Source organism: Dictyostelium discoideum (assembly GCF_000004695.1).
Source record: "Dictyostelium discoideum AX4 chromosome 5 chromosome, whole genome shotgun sequence".
Classification (NCBI taxonomy): Eukaryota; Evosea; class Eumycetozoa; order Dictyosteliales; family Dictyosteliaceae; genus Dictyostelium; species Dictyostelium discoideum.
Genome location: NC_007091.3, coordinates 2,028,267 through 2,043,939, shown reverse-complemented (window position 1 = coordinate 2,043,939; position 15,673 = coordinate 2,028,267). Strand labels below are relative to the sequence as shown.

Here is a 15,673-nt window from a genome sequence, read left to right as displayed (position 1 = left end):
GTTTTTTGGAATACACACCCACACATAATATAATTTTTTACTTATTATTATTTATTTTTTTAAATATGTATTTACAAGACATTTACTTTTTTTTTTTTTTTTTTTTTTTTTCTGGAAAATAAAATATTAAATAAATAAATTAATGTTTATTTTTTATTTTATTTATTTTTAATAAATAAATTAATATTTATTAAAAAGAATATACAATTATTTAAAATAATATAATTTGATAGGCATAACTCGTAATTCTATCTTTTTAGATTTTGAAAAAATTAAATTACTTCCACTACTTCTATTTGAACCATTATTATTATTATTATTATTATTATTATTATTATTATTATTATTATTATTATTATTATTATTATTATTATTATTATTATTATTATTATTATTATTATTATTATTATTATTACTATTATTATTAATATTATTATTATCATTATTATTATTTTGATCAATATTAAAATTATTTAAATTATTGACAATTAAATTATGAATTTCGTCAGTATTATTTTCTGATAATAGATTTGTAGTGTTATTATTATTATTATTATTATTATTATTATTATTATTATTATTATTATTATTATTATTATTATTATTATTATTATTATTATTATTATTATTATTATTACTTTCATTATTATTATTATTATTATTATTTTCATTATTTTCATTATTTTCATTAATATTATTATTAATTGAAATTTGATCAATTGAAAAATTAAATTTTGAAATTATTTTATTTTTAATTAAAGAATTAATGATAGACATTGATTTCCAATTTGGAAAAGAAGAATTTGAAACGTCTAAATGAGTTAAAGTTTGATTTCTTTGAATCATTCTAACAAAAGATGATTTTAAAGATGTATGACATATATTTAGAGAACGAATTGAGATTGAATTATTTTCTAGACAATTTAGTATTGGTGATATTTCAATATTTAAACCAACATCCAATTCAGTGATATTCTTATTTAACGATAACAATTTTGCAACACTTTTTGCTTCTTTAGTTTTAATTTGAGTAGCATAAAAATTTATAGAACGTAATGATTGATTATTATGTAACGAGTCACAAATTTTTGAAACTCCTTCTCTTAAGAAATTGAAACCAACATTAATTTCAACCAATTTATTATTATCTTGTAAAAATTGTGCAATCTTTTCAGCTGATGGTTGACGTAATCTATTAATTGAAATATTCAATCTAACTAAATTACCCTTTTGATTTCTATTCAATGATTCAATTATCGGTATAAACTTTGAATCACTTAATCTTAAATCTGATATATCCAATTCTGTTATATTGAAATTAGCACTATTACCAAATGAAAGAAAATCAATTCTATTATATAAAATTGGTTCTGGGAATGGATAATTATGTGAAACTATTAATGATTTTAAAATTGATGATGACGATGATGATGATGATGATGATGATGATGAAGATTCAATTTGTTTTTGTTGATAATATTTAAAAATGTTTGGAAATAAGAATTTATCAGCACCAGTTGGTGAAGTACATGATAAATTTAAAAACTGTAAACCATAATTTAAAGATAGAGAATTAAAGAATATTGTTGAAGAATTAGGTAAAATATTGAATGAATTTTTACTGATATCTAAATACTTTAATTTATTATTAAATTTTAAAACTGATGCAATCGTGTCAATATTTTCTTGAGTTTCAAATGCTTTACATTCAGAAATATTTAAACTTGTTAATGTTCTATTATCTTTAATTAATGATTTCAAAACAATATGTAAACCATTATTAATACCACCACCATTATTATTATAAATTAAAGTTTTAATAGTAGTATTTGATTTCAACATAAATGATAACTGTTTTGACATTTCTAAACCAAGATTTAAATTACCTAAATCCAAGTAAACTATTGAATGATTATTAATATCTTCACTACCCCAAAAACAACTTGCATCCAATTCAAGTAAACTAATCAATTTAATTAAATCTGAATTATTTAAATCTAAAATTTCAATTGATGAATTTAATGATAAACCAATTAAAAATTGATTAATTTCAAATTTAAAATTATTATTATTATTATTTACAATTTGTTTATTTTCATTTATATTATTACTATTGTTATTATTATTATTATTACAATTTAAATTTATTTTAGAATTTGATAAATTTAATTCAAACATATAATTATTTAATTGTAATTTCTTTGATAAAGTATCTAATAATGGTTTTGAAATTATTTGATTTGATAAATCAATTGATGGATCATGATCAATTGAATTGAAAATTTGAAGGAATTGATTTGAAATGTTTGAATTATTATTTCTGAAAAAGTTATTTACAAATTTGATTTTATTTATTTGTTTATAATGTTTTTTATACCATTGAATCGTGAAACGAGATTGTGAGTCACTAATACCAATTATTAATGCGAATCCTCTCATTGATTCAATTACTTTTTGAAAATGTTTTGAAACTGTACATAAATCAGTATACAATAATGATGGTAATAATGAATCAATAACAAGATAAAATATATCTTCTAAAACTTGATATGGTAAACTTTGAATACTACAAACATTATTATTACCACCACGAGGACTACCGCGAGGACTTAATCCAAGACTACCACGTGGTGTTGAAGAAAAAAGATTTTTTAAACCAAGATAATATTGTAATGTTCTTGGTGTTAAAATACTATGACCAGATGATGATGTATGGTGATGTCCGCCACCACCACCTCCACCACCACCACCTCCTCCACTAATATTACTATTACTATTAGTATGATGTAAATTATTTAAACCAAGACCACTACCACCTCCACTACCACTACCAATACTACTGCTACTACTATTTAAACTTGGTGGTTGTGGTGGTTGAAGTTGTTGTGGCGTTTGTTGATGTGGAGTACTTGGATGTAGTTGTTGGTGAGGTGTATGAGGTTGAGATTTTTGTTGTTGTTGTTGTTGTTGTTGTTGTTGTTGTTGTTGTTGTTGTTGTTGTTCTATAGATGGCTCTACATTATTAAAATTTAATTTTGGTACTGAAAATTTTAGTGTTGGTGTTGGAACTGCTGAAGATGATGATGATGAAGATGATGCTAGGTAATTATTATTATTATTATTATTATTATTATTATTATTATTTAAATTATTTGAGATTGAACCAATTGATAAAGGGGGAATTATTGGTTGCATTTCTATTACTTTATTATTATCTATAAAATTATTTAAATTATTAAAACTACTATTTATAATATTATTATTATTTATATTATTTAAATTATTTATATTATTTATATTATTTATATTATTTATATTATTATTTATATTATTTACAAGGGCTATATCACCACTACTATTAATATTATTATTATTATTATTATTATTATTATTATTATTATTATTATTTATATTTTGAGTATTTAATTCACAAATTATATTATTATTTGGTGTTGTAGTATTTAAAGTCGTTAAAGACAATTGATTCTTTTTATAATTTTTTGATTGAAAAGAAAGCTCTCTCTCTTCATTGATTTTATTTTTTTTAGATGTTAAAAATTTTTTTTTAAATTTTAATAACGAAGTTTGTTTTGTGGTTGTTGTTGTTTGTTTTGTTTTTATTTTTTTTCTCAATTTAAACCAATTTTTAATTTTTTTTACAATAAATTTAGTCATTTGGGGGGTGGGTAATTTTATTTAAGTGATTGTAGGTGAGATTTAAAGATTCATTAAGGTTATGTTGTGGTTGGTTTTATTGAGGTTTTGTTGTGGTTGGATTTATTTTTGAAAAAAAAAATAAAAAAAGAAAAAAAAAAATACAAAATTTTTTAAAAAATTTTGTATTAAGGAAAAAAAAAAAAAAAAAATGTAAATTTGGGGGTTACCTGATTAATTTTTTGGAGGTGGTTTATAAAAAAAAAAGAAAAAAAAAAAAAAAAAAAAAAATGTATTAAAAAAAAAAAAAAAAATTAAAAACTTGATCCTGATTGTGAATGAGATTGAGATACCGTTAAAAATCAAAAGCTATTTTTAGGAACATTCGCACTCAAAAATAAAAATAAAAAAAAATTTTCAAAAAAGTCGCAAACACATTACGAAATTGTCCAATTTAGTAATTTGAAAAAAATAAAAAAAAAATAAAAAATCTTTGAATTTGGATTTGTTTTGAATAATATTACTTTAATGTAAAAAAAAAAAAAAAAAAAAAAAAAAAGATATATCAATTTAAAAGTTTTAAAAAAAAAAAAAAAAAAAAAAAAAAAAAAATTTTTTAATTATTTTTATTTGGTAAAAAGTATTAAAGTATTTTTTTTTTTTTTTTTTTTTTTCTTTGAGATACAAATTGGTTTGACTATATTATAAACCAATGGTCTTTAAATTTTTTTTTTTTTTTTTTTTTTTTTTTTTACTCTATAAAATTTACTCCAAATTTTTATTTTAATTTATAACATAATAAATGATTTATTGGCACTTAAACTATTTCTATAAACTTTCTGAGCTGAATTGTCTTAATACTTTTTTTTTTTTTTTTTTTTTTTTTTGAAGGTTTTATTTTTCAAATTTTTTTTTTTTTTTATTTTTTTATTTTTTATTTTTTTTATTTTTTATTTTTTTTTATTTATTTTTATTTTTATTGATATCTGCACGTCACTCATATCAAGAATATCTTTTTTTTTTTTTTTTAATATTTTATATTTTAAATTTTTTTTAAAAAAAAAAAAAAAAAAAAAAAATGTCGTACTATGATTTTGATTTTCACCACTTACAGCAACAAGAAATTCAACATTTACAACAACAACAACAACAACAACAACAACAACAACAACAACAACAACAACAACAACAACAACAACAACAACAACAACAGCAACAAACTCTATTACAACAAACTCAATTACAACCAAAACCATTAGATTTGAAAGAATTATTAAATTATTTAAAAAGTAATGGAAATAATAGTAACAATGTATTATTAAATAATTTAAATAATATTGATAATAGTTTATTAGATAAAGAGATTAGAGCCAATATATTCCCAATTTTTCATAAAATTTTATTAAATGCACCAAAAGAAATTGTATCACCAAAACCTCATCAACCATTAATGGCAAATGAAAGCCATGGCGTTGGTGGTGGTGGTTCTATTAACAATAATAATAATAATAATAATAATAATAATAATAATAATAATAATAATAATAATAATAATAATAATAATCAATCACAAGGATTTTTATATCTATTTGATAAATCATCAAAATCATATTATCAACAAGATGGTATTAAATGGATAAAAGCAAAAGTTAATGTACGTATGGTAATTATAGATGAACAACGTAAAATTTTTAAATTAAAAACCCATAAAAAAGATATTGGTGAAAGTGTACTCAGAAGACAAACTTCAAATGGTGTTTGTGAAAATGGTATCTGTTGGAGAAGATTCGAATATAGATTAGTTAAAAAGGAATTTTATAATAAAGTTACTCCAAATTTAGATTCTACAAACAATAATAATAATAATAATAGTAACAATACTAATGATGATAATAATAATAACAATGAAGAATATGAAGATGATGATAATAGTGAAAATTCCGTAAATGAAAGATTCATAGTTCAACCTTGGCCAATACTTGTACATTATTTAACCAAACCATCCTCTGAATCACCTTTAGATTTAGATAATACTGTAAATAATAATAATAATCATCACCAAGAACTATCATCAAACTCTAATTTCGCATTTAAAAAAGAGCCAAATACTCATAAACCTAATATAACTACAACTACAACAACACCACCACTATCGAATAATGTAAATAAACCAACCACTACAACTACTACTAACACTACCACCACTAGCATAGCTCAACAACAAACTACAAATATTTCATCTAAAAAAAGAGAATCCTCACCATTTAATAACATTCTTGGATTATTTAAAAAAATTAAATCCAATACTTCAAATGATGATCTTAATAATATTGATGAAACTAAAAATAATAATAATAATAATAACAATAATAATAATAATAATAATAATCAAGCATTATATTTTCCACCATCTCCTAATACAATGTTTATGCCAAATTCACCAGAATTATCAGATCCCACTATTGGAAATTATTTATCAGACTATAGCAATAATAATAATAATAATAATAATAATAATAACAGTAACAATAATAATAATAACAATGGTAATACTGGTAGTTCAAATAATATTAATGGTAATACCAGTACTAGAACAAGTGGTAATGGTATATTAATGGATGAAAATTTTTATTTAAATTTCACTGATAATTGGAATACTTCAACTCTTATCAATACAAATAATAATAATAATAATAATAATAATAATAATAATAATAACAATGCTCAATTCATTGATAATCACCTTGTAAATAATAATAATAATGATAATAGTAATGGATTCTCAATAGATCAATCACCAATTTTACAATCTACACCAACAACAACAACAACAACAACAAATCCCTCTATTATAAATAAAAGTAATAATATTAATAATGATGTAACATATAATAATAATAATAATAATAATAATAATAATAATAATAATAATAATAATAATAATAATAATAATAATAATAGTTTAACAACAGCAGTACCAGCGCCACCACCACAATTACAATTACAAACTATTTCAAATAATAGTTCTTCTATAGCAACAACTTCTTCACCACAACCACCTACAACTACAACAACTACAACAACAACTACAACAACAGGGATTATAGATTTAAATTCAACAACAGCAACACCAAGAATTGTATCATATTCACCAGACACATCACCATCATTAGAGCAAACTAAAATAATTTGTTTTGTAAATGGTTTTAAATGTTTTGAACAATCAAAGAAGTCGAGTAATTTAATGTATTTATCATTTTGGGCAGTATTTGAAGGTAATGCTATCGATACACCACCTATTGAAGTATTGGCATTACCATTATCAAAGAATGTTTTAGAATTTTTGTCACCAATTTATGGTGGTGATGCCTCAATAACTCATTTCAATATAGTTTGTAAAGATAATGGTACAAAACAAATCATTGAACAAACTTCACCTGTACCATTTTGTTTCACTCCTTCTGATAGATTATCAAAATTAAAGATTTCTTTTGATCGTTGTAAAATTTATCATCCAATTACAATCATACCAAAATTTAGACATACTGTAAAACATTTAGATTTATCAAATAATTCTTTAACGTAAATTTTTTTATTTTTTTATTTTATTTCATATTTTTTTTTAATTATTTTATTTTATTTATATAAATTTCTAATTTAAAAATTTACATTTTATTATTATTATAAAAAAAAAAAAAAAAAATAGAAATGTTGATTTCTTATTTGGGTTTTATAGATTAGTTTCATTATTTTTAAATAATAATTTATTAACTGAACATACTGTAATACCAACTTTACCTGATTTGCAAAATCTTGACATTTCTTCAAATAAGATAACTTTTCCAAAGGATACTTCTTATACTGAAAAGTATGTGTTTGTTTATTATCAAGAAGAAGAAAAAAAAAAAAAAAAAAAAAAAAAAAAAAAAAAAAAATTTACTAATTTATTTTATTATTAGTTATAAAATGTTTTGTTTTAGGTTAATGAGTAGTGTACCTCATTTATTAACATTAAATTTAGAAGATAATGAAGAGTATCCATCACCACATAAAGCACCTCATCATCATTATAATTATAGAATTTATATCATTTCCAAGTTTCCACAATTAATTAAACTTGATGTATTACCAGTTACTATGGAAGAAAGAAAACATGCTCAAAATGTCGAAGAGGAGCCATGGCTTTTAAAATAAATAAATAAATAATAAAAAAAAAAACAAATAATAATAAAAAAAAAACAAATAATAATAAAAAAAAATAAAAAATAAAAAAAAAGGATAAGTTTTTTTTGTTTTTTTTTTTTTAATATATTTTATTTGTTTATATCTATACAATAAAAATAAAGAGAGATTATAAAAAAAAAAAAAAAAAGAAAACAATTTATCTGTTTAACCTATAATTATTTTCTTTTTTTTTTTTTTTTTTTTTTTTTCCAAATTCCTTTTAATTTCTTAAATCTGTCTTAATTTTTTTTTTTTTCTATTTATATTTTTTTTTTTTTACTTTGAAGCATTTTTAATTTGAGAAGCTGCAGATGAAAGAATATTTTCTTTTGTACCTTGACCAATATTTGATGATACTTTTTCAAATTCACTCATTGAACGAGATTTATGTTTTTCTAAAAATGCCTCTTCTTCTGGTGATAACTATTTATTTTTTTAATTATAAAATAAGAAAATTAGAGTTAATGAATTATTATTATTTGGGAAAAAAAAAAAAATAAATAAATAATATAAAAAATAAACTTACAACAAAATCTAATTTCTTTAAAGCAGCTAAAATTTCAACAGATTGATCAATATAAGCATCTTTTGAAATTTTACCTAATTGAACATCTCTTTGAATGTTACCTAATTTAGTTCTTAATGAATTTTGATCTTTCTTTGCAAATAATTTGATAACTTCTGGTGTTTTGAATGCTTGTGAAACTGCTGCTTGAATTGCTAATTGAACACCACCCAATTCTGATACTAATGTCATATCACCAGACATCATTTTTTTTAATGATTGTTCAAATTCTTTCATTTGTTCAAGTGTATCTTTTTTAGTTTCATCATATTCTTCTTGTGTGATATCTTCTTTTAATTCTTCAATATCTTGTAATTGTGCTAATAATCTATTTAATTGCTCTTCAATATTAACTTTTAATTTATTAGTTTCTGTTTTACCTCTTGATGCCATTATTATTGGATTTTTTTTTATTTATTTTTTATTTAATATTATAATATATATGTTGTTTTTAAAAAATTGAGAAGATCTTGATTGTGATTGATGTGTTCAAGAAATTTTTTTAAAAATAAAAAATTTCAAAAAAAAACATCACCAAAATTTTAAACCCTAAAAAAAAAAAAAAAAAAAAAATTAAAAAAAATTAAAAAAAAAAAAAATAAATAAAATTTTTGTTGTTTTTGGTAAAATAAGAATTCATTGGATTTTTTTTTTCTTTGTGTTTTAGTCATTTTTATTTGAATTTTATTTTATTTTCGTTTTTTTTTTTTTTTTCCAAATTTATTATGTATAAAAAATAATAATAATTAGTAAGATTTCATTTAATTGTGTTAAATGGATATTTAACCGATTTTTTTTTTTTTTTTTAATAATTTTATTTTTTTTTTTGTTTTTTTTTTCAGTTAACTGTTGTGAATGGTCTAAATTTAAATTAAAATTTTTTTTTTTTTTATTTTTTTTTTAATTTTTAGTTTTTTATAGTTTTTTGGTTTGGTTTTTTTTTTTTTTTTATTTTCCATTCCATTTTTTTTTTTTTTTTATTTTTTTTTTTCATTTATTTTAAATAACTATTAGTTTTTAATACCAAAAATAATTAAATAATATTTTAAAATGGGTGCAATTTGTGGTAAAGAAAAGTCAGCATCAAAAAAGGTGAAACCAAGTCAAGCACCACAACAACAACCATCATCAACTACAGTTGCAGCAGCTAGACAAGCACCAGCAAAAGCAGCAGTTCAACAACCACAACAACCACAACAACAACAACAACAACCAAAATCAGCAGCAGCAGCACAAAAGGAACCAATTCAAACAGCTCAACAAACTGGTTCATCAGGAAGTAAGAGTAAAACAATAAATGTTGATAAGGAATTACATAAATATATCATTGGTACAAAAGGATCAACAATTAAACAAATTAAAGAAGATACCAATTGTGATGTTGAAATACCAGAGAATGGTGAAACAATTACAGTTAGAGGATCATCTGATTCAGATTGTCAAAGAGCAATCGATATGATCAACAAGATTAAAGGTGAACATAAAACTCAATCACAAAAAGATAAAGAACACAGTGATATGAAGGATGATCATGAAAAAGAACATCAACGTACTGAAGAATTATATAAAAAAGGTCAAGAAAAAGTTGATAGAATCGCAAAGGAAAGAGATGATTTACATAAACAAGCTGATAAGGCATTCGAATCTGGTGATAAATCTTTAGGTCATCAATTAAGAGAACAAGCAAAAGCTAAAACTCAAGAATTAGAAAAAGCTTCAAAAGAAGCTTCAAAATCTGTTTTCATAGCTAAGTAAATATTTATTAAATTATTATTATTATTATTATTATTATTATTATTATTATTATTGGTAGTATATAGTAACATTAATATATTTTTTTATTTTTTATTTTTTTTATTATTATTGTTTTTTTTTTTTATTATTAGGAATGCCAAAAATGATAAATTCACAGTTGATCTTCATGGTTTACATGCTAATGATGCAATTGAACTTTTAGTTGAACATTTGGATGGAATTAAATCCAACAAAGGTAAAGAATTTACAATCATCACTGGTGCTGGTAATCACTCTGATGCAAATGGACCAAAGATTAAACCAATGGTTCATAAACTTATGAAAGAGAAAGGTTACACTTATAGTGAAGTTAATAATGGTTCAATTGTTTGTACTCTTTAAAATTATTTATTTATTAAATTTTTAAAAAAAAATAAAAAAAATAAAAAATAAAAAAATAAAATAAAACAAGCAATATTTTTTTAAAAAAAAAAAAAAAAAAAACTATAATCCAACACTATCTCTGAAATAAAAAAAAAAAAAATATCTTTTTTTTTTTCCCTCTTTTTTTTTTTTTATTTATTTCTTTTTCCCTCCAAAATCTTTTTTTATTTTTTTTTTTTTTCAAAATTCATTTTTTTTTTTTTTCATTTCAATATTTTCATTTTTTTTATTTTTTATTTGTTTCTCTTATTTATATATGTGTATATATAAATATAAATTAATTATTTATAAATTAAATGGAAATAATTAAAAAACAATTATTTGAATCATTAACAAAAAGTAGTAGTAATGGATTTGATATATCATTTATAGAATTAACAACAAAACAAAAGTATAGAATTATAAAGAAAGGAAAAGAAGATGAATTAGTCAAATTTAGTTTTACAGAATTTTTTCAATGGTTACCAGTTAAAGATTATACTGAATTATTCATTGGATTAAAAGATAATAAATTGGCACCATTAATAGAAGATGATTTATTAACACCATTCGATCAAGCGACAAGTGGTGATATAATTGATGAAAGTGCAATTAAAAATCATGAAAAAGTAATTTTAAATTCTTTAAAAACATTTTCAGGTATTTTGAAAATAGTAAATGAATTTTTATCATCAATTGATAAACCTATACAATTAAAACAACCTCAACCTCAACAACCTCAACAACCTCAACAATTACCAATTGAATTATTTGAAATTTTAAAAACATTACATGGTAACTATAATAATAATAATAATAATAATAATATATTTTATTATAAATAATTTATATATATATATATATTTATTTATATTAAAATATTTTTTTATTTTTTTTTAAAATAGAAATTATATTACAATTTTTAAATATTAGTGAAAAAATTGAACAAGAAAAGATTTATTCAAAAGAATTATCAAAGAAATTAAGTGGTGTATATAGTGATTTATCAAATGAGATATCACAATGTTGTGAGATATGGATTAGACAAAAGAGAAGTGAATTTCAAGAATTGGTACCACAAACACTTAGTTATTTATTGACGAGATCAGCAAGTAGTGGTGTGATAGCCGATATAAGTAGATTGAATAGGGTTAGACATGGATTGTTGACATTGGAATATACAGACCCAAATGCAAGATCGTTTATAGATTTATTATTGAATTGTTTTATACATCCACAATTTATAAAGACAGAAGAGGGTAAAAAGTTTTTAATATTTTTATTCTCGATTAGGTCAATACTGATTGAAGAGATACATCAAACTGTGAAAGGACAGTTATTGCACGCCAACAAGACCACCCTGAATTCATATGCAGAAATATATTTCAAAGCGTGGAAGATGGCTCAGGGTGCGTTCCTTGTGAAGATTGAATACTACTGCTTACAGAATCTAATGGAGGTGGCAATTCATTGCTCAAATATGAAACTTTCAAAGAATTTAAATGGGTTTTTACATTACTTTCATAACCAGAAACCATATAAAGAAGTGGACCCCATGTTGTATAGATTGTATGAACCTATTTTATTCAGATCGTTAACGGTATCACATCCACAAGTTCGTACCAATGCCGCTAGACTATTCTATGACTCATTCCCATTGAAGAAATCAAATGATGATACACAGGAGGAGATTGACACTGAATTGAATAGACAGTTCAAATTGTTAAAAGACCTATTTGAAGATCCTTCAATTCAAGTTAGAGTGGTTGCCATTGAGGGTACTTTTGAAGTACTCTCTAAATTTTGGGAACTTATACCATTATCAAATTCTCGTGGTCTATTATCAAAGTTAATCAATGAGTTGGCATTTGATAAATCATCAAATTCAGTTAGGGAACAGATTTTCATTGGTGTTAGATTACTATTAGACAATTCTTTATCTCATTCAACATTACGTGTTTTATTACCAAATTTAAGAAATCTAATTCATGATCAATCTGAACGTGTTAGAGAATCATTTGCAGATTTATTATTATTCATAAAAGGAATTTCAACAATTCGTTTCTTTGATATCGTACCAGTGGATCATCTTTTAGAGAGAATGATATTAGATTATAAAAATCAAAGATTATCAAAGAAATTCACTCAATTAATAGTTGAACTTTATTTTCCATCCGATGCAAAGAAATGGGATCTTGTAAATAATTGTATTCAATTCTTTAAATCAAAAAAACAAGCTGCTTTCTCTTTTTATTCAAATTTGGTTAATTTCGTACCAGTTTTATCGGTTGCAAAATTCGTTTGTACTTTATTTAATTATTTAGTTAAATTTAGTACTCAAAATATTGAAATTAATCAATTACCAATTTCATTACAAATAAATAAAAAAGAAAATAATAATGAAGAAAAAGAAAAAGAAAAAGATGAAGATGAAGATGATGAAGAAGAAGATGTTGGTGTATCAGTGGAAGATTTTGAATCAATATTAGAAATTATTTCATTAATTTTAAATTCATTAAAACCATTATTATTTTCAAAGAAAGAAGAATTTCAAAAAACTAAATCATCAATGTTACAAGTTTTTAATGATGATGATATTACGAGTATTTATGTTTGGTTATTCTCTGCAAATATACCAAGAGTTGAAGGAATGTGTAAAATCATTAAAATTGCATCACAATTCTCTTTAGAGAATTTCCCAACTTTAAAAGAATTACTATTACAAAATTTTCAAGAAATTGATTCAACTACACCAGATCTTTTAAAAGAAACACTTTTATTAAGTTTATTCTCTTGGGAATTACCAAAACAAGTTTTAAAAATTATTTTAGATTCAATTAAATTACCATTTAAAAAATTATTTGAATCAAATGAACAACAACATCATAAAAAAGAAAAACAATCAAAAAGAAAAAGAGAATCAAATAAAAAGAAAAAGAAAGGTAATAAAAAACAAGACGATGATAATGATGATGATAATGAAGATAATCAAAATGAAGAAGAAGAAGAAGAAGAAAAAGAAATGAGTTTTGAAAAAATTTGTGAAAAAGCAACAATTTCAATGGTTTTTTTAGATATATTGTTTAAAAATGATCAATCTAGAGCTCAAGTTTTAAATGAAGATGAAATTTTTGGTGAAATGATTTCAAGTTTTCAATCAATTTTACCAATTATTGCAAAAAGGTTAGAAATTGAATGTAAAATAAAAATAAATGAAAAGGAGAAAGAAGAAGAAGAAGAAGAAAATGAAAATGAAAATAAAAGTGAAGAAAATAAAGAAAATGAAAAATCAGAGAATCAAATTATAAATAAAAAAATACTTTTAAAGATTAATAGAAATTTATTGGTAACAAGTTTTACCATTTATACAAAAATCTTGTTTCATAGTGAAGGTTTAAATGAAAACATTAATAAGGATTCTGGTTATTTTAGTGATATTTTTGATTTTGGTAAATTGTTAATTCAAATTTTACAAAAGTTTACAAAAAAACAATTAATTAATAATAAAAGAAAAAGAAAGAATTTTGAAAAAGAAAATGGTGATCAAGATGTAACTGATGATGAAAATGATAATGATAATGAAAATGATAATGAAAATGAAAATGAAATACTTGATCAATTTATTTTAAAAGAAAATGAAAAATTATTTATCACTGAAATATTACAATGTTATTTATTGGTTTTATCAGAGAGTATTGCATTTGGTTTATTTTCATCAGATTCATGTAACCAATTTTATTTAGAATTTTCAAAGATTTTAGAGATTATCAAAGGTTTTTCATTAACTGGTTTCAATGAAATTATACCAATCGTTGCAAAATTTTCAACTCAATTAATGAATCATTCTTTAAATGGTGGTGGTGATCCAAGATTACAAGAAATCTCTCAAAATTTATTATTTAAATTATTTGATAATATTAATTATTGTCCAATTATTAAAAAGAATATTGATAATAATAATATTGATAATAATAATAATAATAATAATAGTAATAATAATAACAAATATTTATCATTCTTTAAATTATCAGAATATTTATTATTATTTAATCAAAAAGGTTTATTAAATGTTATAATTAAATCTTTAATTGAACAACAAATTTTTAAAGAATTTTCAAAATGTTTAAATCTAGAACCAGATTTCTCTGAACAATTGGATCTACTTGAAAATTCAGGATCTTTACCACCTTCTTGTCAATTTATCATTCAAACTCTTTCAAAATCTTCACCATGTATAAATCAAATTGGTCACTTTTTAACCTCTTATGTAAATACTCAATCAATGAATCAAAAATCAATTTATTATTCTTTAAATTTAATTTCAATTATTATTAATTTAAATTTAAATTCAAGTAAGTTTATTTAATTATAATAATAATAACAACAATAATTTATTTTATCAATATATATATATATATATATATATACATATATATATATCTAATTTCTTTTATTTTTTTTTTATTTTTTTTATTTTTACAAAGAATCAATTGATTTATCACCATTAACTACAATTTTAATCAATTTTATATCACAATTACCAAGTTTTGTTAGTTTGAATGAAGATGATGAACAACAAAACATTGATAATAGTGATGAAGAGGATGAACAATTAAAACAATTAAAACTATCAACAACTTCTAAAATTAAATATTCCTCACTCTTATCAATGTCAAACGATTTATTTGCTTTATGTACAAATGATAGAGATAAAGAAAAAGAAAAAGAAAGAGACAGAGAAAAAGCAAAAACAAAAATAAAAGGAAAAGAACAAGTAACTAAAGGAAAAGAAAAAGAGAAAGAGAAAGAGAAAGAGAAACTTGTTGTTGCTGTTGAAAATAAGACAAAGTCCAAAAAATCAAATAAAAAATAAATAAAAAAAAAAAAAAAAATAAAAATAAAAAAAAGGTAAATTAATTGTTGTCCTGGTACTTTAAAAAGTCCAGATTTTTATTTTAATTCGATTTTATTTATTTTTTATTAATAAATTATTTTTCTATTTTTAATTAATTTTAAAAATAATTATTTATTTTTAAATTTTTTTTATTTTTAGTTTTTATTTTTATTTTTTAT

The 15,673-nt window shown here is 21.3% G+C and overlaps 5 protein-coding genes across 5 annotated transcripts; 3 read left to right on the top strand and 2 right to left on the bottom strand.

Moving 5' to 3' along the window:
• Positions 1 to 207: 207 nt before the first annotated feature.
• On the bottom strand, positions 208 to 3,195 carry DDB_G0288827 (hypothetical protein; the record flags this gene model as incomplete). Its single annotated transcript, XM_631453.1, has 1 exon — positions 208 to 3,195. The coding sequence occupies one exon, from the start codon at positions 3,193 to 3,195 to the stop codon at positions 208 to 210; it is 2,988 nt and encodes a 995-aa protein (XP_636545.1).
• Positions 3,196 to 4,732: 1,537 nt separating this feature from the next.
• Positions 4,733 to 7,848, top strand: DDB_G0288825 (hypothetical protein; the record flags this gene model as incomplete). Its single annotated transcript, XM_631452.1, has 3 exons — positions 4,733 to 7,236; positions 7,361 to 7,522; positions 7,614 to 7,848. 3 exons carry the CDS (start codon positions 4,733 to 4,735, stop codon positions 7,846 to 7,848), a joined length of 2,901 nt encoding a protein of 966 aa, XP_636544.1.
• Positions 7,849 to 8,154: 306 nt separating this feature from the next.
• Positions 8,155 to 8,836, bottom strand: lzic (hypothetical protein; the record flags this gene model as incomplete). The annotated part of the gene is made up of 2 exons (XM_631451.1): positions 8,155 to 8,301; positions 8,405 to 8,836. The coding sequence occupies 2 exons, from the start codon at positions 8,834 to 8,836 to the stop codon at positions 8,155 to 8,157; spliced, it is 579 nt and encodes a 192-aa protein (XP_636543.1).
• Positions 8,837 to 9,493: 657 nt separating this feature from the next.
• Positions 9,494 to 10,579, top strand: DDB_G0288821 (small MutS related family protein; the record flags this gene model as incomplete). Its single annotated transcript, XM_631450.1, has 2 exons — positions 9,494 to 10,194; positions 10,330 to 10,579. The coding sequence occupies 2 exons, from the start codon at positions 9,494 to 9,496 to the stop codon at positions 10,577 to 10,579; spliced, it is 951 nt and encodes a 316-aa protein (XP_636542.1).
• A 338-nt stretch (positions 10,580 to 10,917) lies between these two features.
• DDB_G0288819 (hypothetical protein) lies at positions 10,918 to 15,473 on the top strand (the record flags this gene model as incomplete). Its single annotated transcript, XM_631449.1, has 3 exons — positions 10,918 to 11,395; positions 11,506 to 14,952; positions 15,085 to 15,473. The coding sequence occupies 3 exons, from the start codon at positions 10,918 to 10,920 to the stop codon at positions 15,471 to 15,473; spliced, it is 4,314 nt and encodes a 1,437-aa protein (XP_636541.1).
• Between the last annotated feature and the right edge of the window lie 200 nt (positions 15,474 to 15,673).